Source organism: Acinonyx jubatus, chromosome B4 (genome assembly GCF_027475565.1).
Source record: "Acinonyx jubatus isolate Ajub_Pintada_27869175 chromosome B4, VMU_Ajub_asm_v1.0, whole genome shotgun sequence".
In the NCBI taxonomy this organism is placed as follows: Eukaryota; Metazoa; Chordata; class Mammalia; order Carnivora; family Felidae; genus Acinonyx; species Acinonyx jubatus.
In genome coordinates, this window is record NC_069387.1 from 125616386 (window position 1) to 125628720 (window position 12335).

The 12335-nt window shown below is 48.8% G+C and overlaps 1 protein-coding gene across 4 annotated transcripts in view; it reads right to left on the reverse strand.

The window, feature by feature from the left end:
* LARGE1 (LARGE xylosyl- and glucuronyltransferase 1) overlaps positions 1 to 12335 on the reverse strand; it is a 538054-nt gene that overhangs the window by 29051 nt on the left and 496668 nt on the right. For all 4 annotated transcript variants that reach the window (XM_053226710.1, XM_027070898.2, XM_053226711.1 and 1 more), the window contains one exon: positions 2386 to 2664. In XM_053226710.1, the coding sequence (XP_053082685.1) occupies positions 2386 to 2664 (279 nt within the window). The remainder of the gene's footprint in view (positions 1 to 2385; positions 2665 to 12335) is intronic.

Consider the following 12335-nt stretch of genomic DNA (forward strand, 5'->3'; position numbering starts at 1 on the left):
GTAGAAGCCATGTGCACTATTTCAAAACCCCTGAGGGGACCACGCACCTTCCTGTAACAAGGTGGCAAAGGCCAACCGAGCCTCAGGTGACTGGGTGTTAAGAAAATGTTAATTAGTGGGCAACACTGCTTACCTCATTTTGAGTAAGGTCTTGATTAGAGATTAATGGAGTCTTTGATCAGTACAACATAGGAGTACAACATAGAAACAATCTGTTCATGTGTGATGGTTTTTAAAACCATTATGCCCATGAGGTAAGATAATAAAATAGTGCTTGGAGGTGGGGAGCAGACCACACACTCTTAAGAGAGGACCAGTTCACCTTAACTCCTGGGAATGGAGGCCCCTCTGGTGCTCCCGCAGATTAGCTCCACAGCGGGAGGACGGGCCCCGCAGTCTAACCCTGATTCCTCTCTCTTCTTGGTGGAGGGCGGCCCAACCACTGTCTGTTCCTGAGGGACTCCCAGAGCCTGCAGGCTGCAGTGGCTTCAGATCTACACGACTCAGGCGCTGAGAACACAGTCTGGCCACACGAGGGCACCCTGAGCCCACACACTGGGCTTCCAAGGCCCAGCTGGAACAGAGCCGGAGGACAGATCCATTCCTGGAGCCCCAAAGCCCATGCTCTTCGGGAAGACACCTCCCATCCTCCCTGGCCGAGGGTTATGCTGCTCCAGGGTCGCAGACCCTGCTGGTGGAGACAGAGGGAGATTGGAAGGGGCTCCTCCTGTGCATAGGGGAGGGATTGAAGTTATGAAACCCCAAGATCACCCTGGAAGGAAGTCTGGTTCAGAAAAGTGGACAGAGAACACAGGCTGCCTTCCCTTGCTCCAGAGAGTAGGGTGCGGAGGGAGCTTAGATCACACCTGTGCTCTGGCTTCAGGACAAATGGCTGAAAGTGTTTTGGAAGAAGAGGCTTTTTTAACACTGGGAGCAACAGGGGCACCTGGGTGACTCAGTCGGTTAAGCATCTGACTCTTGATTTCAGCTCAGGTCATGAGTTCACGGTTCGTGAGATCGAGGCCCATGTCGGGCTCTGCACTGACAACAGGGAGCCTTGCTTGGGATTCTCTCTCTCTGTCCCACCTCCAGCTTGTGCGTGCTCTCTCTCTCTCAAACATTTCAAAAAACAAAAAACAAAAAACAAAAAAAAAAGAGTGATGGAGACAGCAAGAGAAAGACTGAGAGACAGAGGCAGACGGACACACACACACACACACACACACACACACACAGAGGGAGGGAGGGCAAGAGAGCAGGAGAGAAAGGATTCAGATCCTACCTGGTTTGGGTGCAGCCAGACATGTATGAAGCAGGGCGACTTGCCCACTTGGAATTTAACAGACACTGGTTCAAATTCTGGAGCAAGCAGGAGACTCTGCCCCTTTGAGCCTCATGGTTGCCCACAGTCTGAGGAGGGTAACCATGCCTGCCTTTTGGGTTTGATGTGAGGCTCCAGCAGGATAATTCATATGTGCAAACCACCTCTCATGGTACCTGGATCCAGGCAAACACTCACCGGGTAGCAGAGATATTTCGTGCTGACAAAAGCCAGCAATAAAGAATGAAAACAAAACAAAAGGCTTGACCACTTACATCTTGTGACTTTAGTTTTCTCACATGGGGACTCTAGGGCTATATGAATTCAACAGTCCCTTTCAGTTCAGATTGGTTGTTATTTCATAATAAATGCCATTCCCCACACAGCCATCTATGCCTGACATGAGCCGAGGGCTCTCTCCAGCTGTTGGATGCCTGCCCCTCCACATGGGCAGAGCTTCTGGAAAGGGTCACTGGACAGTCAGAGAGGCAGCCAAGATGGAAATTCAGCACGTGGCTCTGGAGTCGGGCCGGCTGACCCCAGCTCCTGCAGTAGGTGTATAACCTTGTGCTAACAGCTCGCGATCTCAGCTGCACACACTCCCATTCGGAAAATAAAGATAATAATAGTTCCCAGCGCAGGGACTGCAGGGGGTGGGAATGAACTACTTGTCACGCACTCAGAACCGCGCTTGGCACTCAGCAAGCACTTCAATAAATGTTAGCCTTCACCATCACTCTGATCTGTTTTACAGAATAGGCAGTGATCTTTCTAGAATGGTTAGATGAAGGTCATCTGATCCAAAACTGGAAGAGGGACGACACGTTTTCATAGCAGCTACAGAAAGAGCATTGGACTGGGAGCACAAGAGATGTTTCTGAGACCAAGCTCTGCCACTAACATTTCCATATGCAAAGTGGGGTTCCAGCCTGCTCGTCAGGAAAATGAAGATGCTGGCTTGCCTGATGGCCCTTCCAAACCCGAGAGGACCATCTTTAAGAGGGAAGGATTGGACTAGCGCCTAGGGACCATCCTGCATGAGCTGATGTCCCCATGGTCCTCACCTGAGGTACTCATAGAGCCCGTACATGGGCAGGAAGTCGATGTCCGACAGGAACATGTAGGGTGTGCCGACGTGCTTCATGGCCACGTTGCGCAGCAGGTTCACGGGGTAGAACTGGCCCTCCTTGTACACGATGTGGTAGGCCACATTGTGGCGGCTCATGAGCACCTCGGAGCCCTGTGCGTAGCGGAGGAACTGCTGGGCCTCAGCGTCCGACAGGTAGAGGGCCAGGCTGATGGGTCCCTCCCAGTGCTTGCAGATGGCCTCGAGCATCTGGAGCCTGGACGAGACAGGGAAGGTGAGCCACGGGGACCTGGCCCACGTACCATCCACCCAGCCTCCTGAGGGGGTGGGGGCAACTCCACCTCCACAGACACCTGGTCAACCAGCTCCCAATCCAAATCCCTGCTCTAACATTAATCACAGTGCAATGAGGGCAAATCCCCAAACCTCAGTTCCTTTATCTATAAAATGGCCATAAAAACACTTACCTTTCTGGTTCTTGTCTTTATCTGCTTCCAATTGAAGGTGTGATACTGACAGAGTCATATCCTACTATCAGCCTTCTCTTTTCAGACTCCTCTTTCCACAGGGGTGGGGATGATTATATTAAATGATATAAAGATCCCCTTCCAGCTCAAAACTCCGTTGCCTCTCCTCTCTCAGCAAAGATGTACAAGAGCCACACTGCTCTGCTAAAGCAGTGACCAGCCATAGAAGATTTAGCCAAACTGGGGTCATAAGTTACAAGGAGCATTAAAACAGGGGTGATAACAACTATGATCACCGACTCATTAACTATGCACCAGACCCCTTCCAGAACTCCCTCAACAACCCTGTGCATGACCATCATTTCTCTGATGGAGAAACCAGGGAATCCAGATGTCCAGTCAGCTTGGATTCCTGGATGTGGACCAGACCCGTACAGATGGGTACTGGGACAGGGCCTTGGAGACAGTGAGAAGAAACAAATACTGGGAACGGAAAAACATATGAATGCCAGGGACAAAAGTTTGCCTGGAGTTACGCTGTCTTCATTTGTCAGAGGCCTTATTGCCTCAGGGTCTGAGCCAATTTTGCGAGGCAACATGACAGGCACCAAGCCAAGGATTATGGGCAGGGAAGAAGAAAGCCCACAGAAAAAACAGGAGGTGCTTCCAATGGAGAGGATTCTACAAAAATGAAGAGAAATCTATAAAGATTTTTTACCCCCCAAAGGCATTAGAAGTGCCTGGCAGATAGGATCTATGGTTAAGAGACAGCAATAGCCTATTTCAATTTTTTCTCTGCCCAGCAAGAGGTACATAATCAGCAGTCTCCTGGTCGGATGCCCACTTTATTCGGACAATTACCAGGAAATAGATTCCATGCATTTCCCTGCTTCTAAACAAAAGAAAACAGGCACACCTATCTTGTGTCAATGGCTTTCTCGATGGACTTTCAGTTTCCTCTCAGTAATTCTGTGAATTGCTATTGCCTGGAGTTGCTTCCTCTTTCATGACGGGGGATTAAGATATTCACTAGGATAAAATGCCCTCCATTTCTCATACTTTATACTTACTAATCAAATTGACCACAGCCAGTTTTCAAAGAGGGTCTGCATTCTCTACAATGCCTGATTTCCCTGAAATGTGCATTTGGCTTAAGCCACAGACCCTGTTCTCCGCTGGGCTCAGAGAACCCGAGATTTTGAATGATCCCACGTGCACCGCACTGTCGCTCTCTGTGAAGTGGGGTGGGGACCGTGCATTTGGAAGGGACAGCTGTTTGTACAAATCCTTTGAGATCTGGGGAGTGAAGGGCAAGAATAATTTCTAACATGTGGAAGGAAGAGCTTGCTAGAGGGACAGCGATGTGGGAGGTGTGCGTGTCTGCTGGGAAGAGAGGTCAGTTCCTGTGGTGGAGTCCCCCACTGCCTGGGTTTTTGACTCTGAGCTTTCTGCGTGGGGAGCCAGCTCTGCCAAAGGTTTAGCATGAGAACAGAGACACAAATACTCCAGGTTCTCAGGTGCTGCTGATGTGGTATACATCACACCCACATGGGCTTTACTATAAAGAGTACAGTGAACAAAGAGTAACAATGACCCAGCCACTCCTTGCCTGTCCGCCACCAGCCCTAAGCTTTCCCACCTCTCCTGCCTCAAAACTAAGCTTTCTGGCAGGACCTGAACAATAGTGGGAGACTGAGGTCTATCATAATGATACTACAGAAAATGTGACTGTGATACAATAAATCTCCATCATTTCTCTGCTGCTTCCAGTGTGCTGGCCACATTTTCAGTTACTGGCTTTTAACATTCACACTAATTCCATAAAGTTGAGATTCCTTTAAAAAATTTTTTAAGGTTTATTTAATGAGAGAGAGAGAGAGAGAGAGAATCCCAAGCAGGCACAGAGCCCGACTCAGGGCTTGAACTCACGAATCGGAAGATCATGATGTGAGCTGAAATCAAGAGTCAGCTGTTTAACCGAATGAGCCGCCCAGGCGCCCCTAAAGCTGAGGTTCTAACCACTGTGTTACAGGTAAGGAGGCGAAGGACTTCTTTTAAGTCACGTAACTGCAAAGTGGGGAAGCTGGATTTACACCCAGGTCTGTCGGACTCCAGTGTGCAGAACATAGATGGTTATTCCATGCGGATGGCTGGCAGGCTGAAACAAATGTCCCCAAGCAGCTTCTCCTTGTTTCCCCTGGTGTCAGCTTCTGTGCATTCCTTCCTTCCTCCTCCTCCTCCTCCTCCTCCTCCTCAGTCTTGGGTCTGTCTCAAAGACCCCGCCATTCTCTTGACCCTCCTCCTGGTTGCGTGTCCCACACCTGTTCCTTAGGGTCCCCCTGTGCAGCTCTTGTCCACACAAAGTTCTGTGCTGAGTCGCTCTTTGGTCTCTTACACTGGAAGATAAAGTCACAGCAAGGACAGGGGACGATGGAGAAAGGTTCAAGAGACAAAGGTTCATTCTGCAACTATGGAATTTTCAGTTTGGCAAGAATCATAGAGGTTTTCTTAGATTATGCCATCTTTATGATCAAAGAGCTCAGCCTCGGAGAGGGGCTTGGCTTGGCGAGCATGTAGTGAGCGAATGGAAGAGCTCGTTAGCGCTAGGACTCATGGTCCCGACTCTCTTGCCCCATGCTCTTCTCCACTTCCACCATTGCTTCATGTCTGGAAGGGGAGGGCAAAGGCTCAGGAAAGGACAAAGAAATGGCAGGAAGGGCTAGATTGAGGCCAGGGCCACCCCAGGGAGTCCTACTGAGACAGGAAGCCTCGTGTGCTCTGTCTAGAATCAAGGGAGCAGGCAAGGAGACAGCCAGGTCAGAAACCTGTAAGACTGGGTTGGAAGGGATTCTAGAATGCCAGTCAGCCTCTGCTGACATGGGAACTCACTCCCTACAAGACAGCCAATTTGGTTCACCAGAGCAAGGCAGGATGCATGGTGAGGCAGTGCAACCATGGGTTCCGGAGTCAGAACTGGGTGGGAATTCTGAGCTGTGTCAGTATCCCTGAGCAAGCCATGATGGTTCTTTTGAGCTTCCATTTCCACACGTGCACAGCGTGGACAGTGATAACCTCTGTAGATCACCAAAGGGCTACAATTTATTCCTCACTCTCAATCTACACCCTCGGCTAATACTCCCCACACCGATTCTGGGATGGCCACGTGACTTGCTTCCAACAGGACACAAACACAGGTGTTAAACCATGCTGACATGGTGGGGCTTGGCCCTAGCTTTGTGACAACCACCATGGGACAAGCCTACTTACTACGCTTCTATGAGGCATCTGGCACAAAGCAAGGTACACAGCAGGTACTCAATATATGGCAGCTGTACTCTTCCTTAGGTTCTGTTTCTGCCTTTCAAACATGCACCCAGCCAACAGATACTTATTATCTATAATGTGCAGGTGAACGTGCTGGGCCCTGCCATGAACAAGAAAGACAAGGTTCCTGCGCTCCTGGAGCTTCTTTCCAGTGGAGGGAAAAGACAGAACAAACCAAAGTAGATTCTGAGGGAGCGAAGGGCTAAAGAAGGCAACCAAGACAGGAAACAGGATGGAGTAACTGTGACGGCTAGCCGGGGAAAGCCTGATGGGCACATGAATTTAAGACTTGGGTAAGGAGAAGGTCCCAGCCTTGAGGAGTCAGGGCGAGAAGCTTTCCAAGGAGAGGGAGCAGCCTTTGGGATAACTGGGTATAGCATGTTCAAGCAAGAAGAAAGGGAAGATGGGTGAGTGAGGGACAGAAGGGCAGAAGACGCTGGGGAGTAGGCAGGTGCCAGGTTACGCGGGGCCCGGAAGGCCACGGTGGGCTGCTGTAATACTGTTCTGAATGTGGTGAGAAATCATCAGAGAGTTTTAAAGATGGTGACCTGATGTACAGACAGATTCCAGCTAATGATGGGCTGACTTGACAAATTTTCAACTTGGGGCTCCTGGGTGGCTCGGTCGGTCAAGCGTCTGACTCTTGATTTCAGCTCAGGTCATGATCTCGCGGTTGGTAGGTTCGAGCCTGACATCAGGCTCTGTGCTGACCACGCGGAGTCTGCTTGCGATTCTCTCTGTCTTTGCCCCTCCTCAAAATAAATAAACTTAGAACAATTATTTAAAAAACAAAACAAAAAACAATTTTTAAACTTTATGATGGTGCATTCGGTAGAAACCATCCTTGGGGTTTAGAATTTGCATTTCCTCTCCGGGGTATCAACATGCAGTGTGATGCTCCCTCGTGATGCTGGGCAGCCGTGGCTGCGACACTCAGTCAGCTGCACAGTCACAAGGGTCAACAACTGATACGCGGACAACCAATCTGTACCCAGACAGCCATTCTGCTTCTCACTTTTGGTACACTATTCCAAAAATTGCATGAGACATCCGACATTTTATTATAAAATAGGCTGTGTGTGAGATGGTTTTGCCCAACTGCAGGCCAAGGTAAGCGTTCTGAACACATTTAAGGTTGGCGAGGTTAAGCTAGGATGTGTGGTAGGTTAGGTGTATTAAATGCATGTTTGACTTACGATCTTTTCAGCTTATGATGGGTTTACTGAGCTATAGCCCCAGCCACTGGACGTTAAGGAAGATCTGTATTAGAAGATCACTCTGGCTGTTACATGGAGAAGGGATTACCTTCCACTCTCTAGAACGATGCTTTTCAAACTTAAGCATGTTCAAGATCACCTGGGAGGTTTATTACAACACAGATTCCTGGGCCCCACTCTAGAGGTTGCTGTTGGCTAGGTCTGGATGGGGCCAAGAATTTGTCTCTCTAACAGGCTCCTGGGTGATCTAAAGCAGGGCCCCCTTCACCTCAGCTAACATCCCTTCCTCCACTCACAGAAGGCAGAGAAGACCCATCAACCACAGGATTCCGTGGAGCTATATTCAGTATGTCAATAACTTTGTCAAAGGAACACGAAAGAGCAAGCTCTCCTAGCCAGGTGGCAAGGATGCTGTGACCAGAATCCCTCCTATCGACCGTTCTCGTGTGCTGCTAGGATGGGAGGGACGTCTCCCGTGTGCTGGGAGAGAGCAAACCTGCCGGTTTCATAGCTGTGGCAGGCGACATTCATTCTTTCTGAACAGAATTCTAGAGGGAGCCGGACACGGGAGCCTGTGTGCCGGCTCCCCTAATTCGTTGTGGCGTTCACGTAGGGCCTACTTCTGACTCAAAGGTTTACAAACACACCCGGAATGTTTCTTCAATTAAGAATCAATCCAACAGGCACCAGTCAGCCTGCTGCATCATAATTGGATGTGTAGGATGAAGCGGAAGGAGGAATTCCTACCGTCTCCATCGGCTTGTGGTACTGCTCTATAATTTTTTATTATGTCCTGCTAAGCATCTCTCGTTAGGGTGTGGAACTCCTTGGGCTCTCTGGGGTATTGTTAGGATGGCAACACTTGTCACAACACATTAGAGGAGGGGATCATGCACCTGCTATGCCGAGGGATGTGCGTGCTTTGAAGGGAAGGTCTCTGTGGTCAGTGTTTGTGGCAGATGCGAGAGGGGCCAGGGTTTTCTTTTCAGAGGGCTGGGAGAGGGGGGCCTGCGGGGGTCCTGCAGCCCCAGCTGGGAGGATGCTTCCAGCCAGCACTAGCAGGAGCAGTTCTGTTTTGCCTGGATCCTTTTATTGATGGCAACTGCATACAGAAGGATGGCTGTGGGGTGTTAATCACTTAAACAATTTTCTAGTTGTCTATAAATTCCAGATCGCGAATTCCATAGCTAGCATAGAGGTTAAAAAAAAAAAAAAAAAAACAACCTAAGGAAAGGGAAACTAGCATTTGTTGTAGACCTACATCTCACTGAGCACTCCAGAGCCTCTTATTTCAGAACACCTGACACCACTCTGTGACCCTGACAGTATTGTCCACTTCACAGATAAGTAAGATGAGGCTCAAAAAGCCTAAGTAACTTGCTCAAGTTCATACAGCTAGTAAGTGGTGCAAATGGGCTTTGAACCCAGATGTTTCTTTTTGTTGTTCCCACATCACTTCACCTCTCCTAAAAACATACCATGTGCAGATGCTGTGGTCAGGGTTTTGAGATCTGTAAGCATTTATTGAAGGCAAATATATGCCAAGGGCTTTCATAGACAGTCTCTCATTTAATCCTAATTGGGACCCTATGAGGCAAATATTTTTTTTAACTCTTTTTATAGACGGAGAAAGATAACCAAAGTGCAAGTGGTGATCTTGCACAAGATCACCAGCTGAAGAGTAATGGAGTTGGTGGGATTTGAACCCAGAGCTCTTTGTGAGACGAGTGTCCTTTTGTGCATTACCACAAATATTAAGATTTTGGCCAACGGTGCTATCAAATGGTAAGGAGCTTCTGACCACACACCAGGGCTAAGTCCTGGGTATGTACTATCTCACCTGATCATTACAACAACCTTAGATGGGAGCTACTGTCATTAGCATTCCCAGATTACAGATGAGGAAACCAAGGCTTAAGAGGTGATTTGTTCAGGGGCACCTGGGTGGCTCAGTCGGTTGAGCGTCCGACTTCGGCTCAGGTCACGATCTCGCGGTCCGTGAGTTCGAGCCTCGCATAGGACTCTGTGCTGACAGCTCAGAGCCTGGAACCTGCTTCAGACTCTGTGTCTCCCTCTGTCTCTGCTCCTTTCCCGCTCACACTCTGTCTCTCTCAAAAATAAATAAAACATTAAAAAAAAAAAAAAAGAGGTGATTTGTTCAAGGGTCAAAGTCAAGAAGTGGCAGTACCACCAAGACCCCACAGTGTCTGATTCCTGAGACCAAATTATTCAAGGTCAGACCACTTTATTCAGATTAGAAAGGATGCCAGATTTACCTCTTTCATTTTCTCCTGAGTTTGGAGGTACCAGATAGCTACTAATCTTGATTCAGCATATTTTGTTGATAAACTGAATGTATTAACAGGAGGCATGAACTGGACCAAGGAAAACCAGGGATGGTCTGAGAGCTGAGAACCTGGAATTGTCTGAAACTCACTCACCTGGGCAGATTACAGTATTTGAGCCTCAGGGAACCCATCTGAGGGGCCTGACGTGCGTTTATGCTGCCTGAAGAATATAGAAAGCCAATCTCAAACATCATTCAGCATGAATATTAAGGATTCGATTTTATTTTCATTTTAAATGGCATAGAGGAAAAGGAAAAAGAAATGAGGAGACTGGAATGGCCAGGTCACTCACTAAAGTGCTGCCTGGTGAGGGGAGAGCGTGCATACCCCAACCGAAGGCTGGGTGAGGAGCTCAAGGGACAGAGAAGTTTAGGGGTGACTCTGGGGCTCAGGTCTTGGTCAGGCCCTTATGGAGCCTCACAGGGAGCTTGACAGGGTTGAGCAGGGGCAGGGGGCACCGGCCCTGGCATCCCCAACCCCCTCTGTAATCCTACCTGGCCATGTTCATCTGATCTCCTCTTCCTCACCAACCCCCGAAACTCTAACCACACTCGAGCCTGCGTGTTCCCCATGGGCCTGGGGTCCTCTTTGTCCCATGAATACACTTAGCTCCACCTCCGGAAGCCTCCTTCTTTCCCTGTGCGCTTTCTCCTGCCCACCTACTCAGCCTCCAGCTCAACGTAGGCAACACCTCCCTTCGGATGCACTCCCTGTCTCTTCTTTTCTCTGCCCCCAGGCTGGGATGGGGGCTCCTCTCATAGCATCTTCTCTATAGTGAGAATTCTAAGGATGAATTCTAAGCTGGGCTCCCCAACTCCTGCCCCCCTGACATATAGACCTGTATAACCTCCTCCCTTGAGTGTGAGCCAAACCCAGAGAAAGGGATGGAATATTGTTCCCATGGATTACATGATATAACAGACTGCAGAGTCTCCTGCTGGCTTGAAAGACGTAAGCTGCCAGGCTGTGAGAAAACCACAAGGCTAAGACCTAGGGGTGGCCTTTTATTGCTCAGAAGGACCTCAACCCAAAAGCCAGCAAGGAAACGGGGACCTCAGTCCTAGCACTGAGTTCTGCCAAAAGCCAAATGAGCTGGGAAGTGGACCCAGACTCCCATGAGATCACAGCCCCAGCCAACACCTGGACTGCAGTCCTGAGAGCCAAATAGGGGACCCTGCCAGCCCGTATCCAGAGTCCTGATCTCCCAAACTGGAAGATACTAAGTATCTGTTTAAGCTGCTCCATCTGTGGTTGTTTGTTCTACAACAATAGATAACACACACACCGTCTGAGCCATGAATATGCTATACACTCCTTGAAGGCAAACATGGGGTCTTCTCACAAATATCCCCAGCTTCACAAAAGCCTGGTACAACACAGGAGTAGATGCCGACACAATATTTGCTGAGTGGTCACACGAGTTTTGGAGATTAGGAAACTGAGGCCATAGGAAGGGAAAATCTTGCTTGAGGTCACACGGTAGGTCAGGACAGAGCTGGTACAAGGACCTCTGTGCTCTCCTCTTGTGTCCCAGTTCATCTCTACCTGCCACCTGTTATGCTCAGCAAGTTCTGTGTATTTCTGCACAGGAGCCCTGAGCCTGTGCATCTCCAGGAAACACCCAACCAATGGAGCCACTTAATTCCACAAGCAAGCATTCGCCAACACACAGTGGCACTCCCACAGTGAGGAGCCTGCTTCCATAAGCCACACTGAACTTGACTCATTCCAGATGTCTCTCGATGCCAGGTTCCGCTCACTCACTCCTTGGACTATGTGTGAACCTTCTCATGTCTGAGTGCTTACCCCTTCATTGGCTTGTACAGTCTTCAATCAGTCCCAGCTAATAACAACTGACATTTATTGAACACCTAACAAATGTGCCAAGTACTGTTTTAACTCCTTTAATCCTGAAAACAGGCATTAACTCCTTTAATACTGAAAACAACCCCATGGAATCTCATCCATAGGCTGGACAGGCATCTCCAAGGTGACTCAAAGACAGAGTGAGCCAATCAAATTCCCTTCCCAACTGTGGGAGGTGAGGGGGAATGATATGAAGGAGGCTGGGGCTAGGGAGCCACTGTGGGCCATGTGTAAATCAAAGAGAAAGCTGATCACTCGAGGTGGGAAGGAGACACATAGGACACCCAGGCAAAGAAAAGTATAGCCTTGAATGCGTGACCTCAGGACTCTGAACCCATATACCTCCTGGCAGCCAGAGAGAGAGATTTTCAAAAACCTAACCTGGATCATATAACTTGGTATAAATGTCTTCACTAAGTTCTCACCACCCTTAGGATAAAATCTGAATATTTTGTGAGTTTCTAATGTTCTATAATCTTACTCTCATGCCACTTTCCTGCTAGGCTTCAGCCACTGCTCTTCTATCACGTTTTTGAATGTTGCAAGACCCTTCTCACCACAGGGCCTTTACACTCGCTATTTTATCCACCTGGAAACGTTTTTCTTTCAGCAACCCACATACCTGCCTCCTTTTCTCATCCTTTAGATCCCTGCAGAAATGTCCCGTCCTTATAAAGATTTCCCCTGACCACATTACCTAAAGAA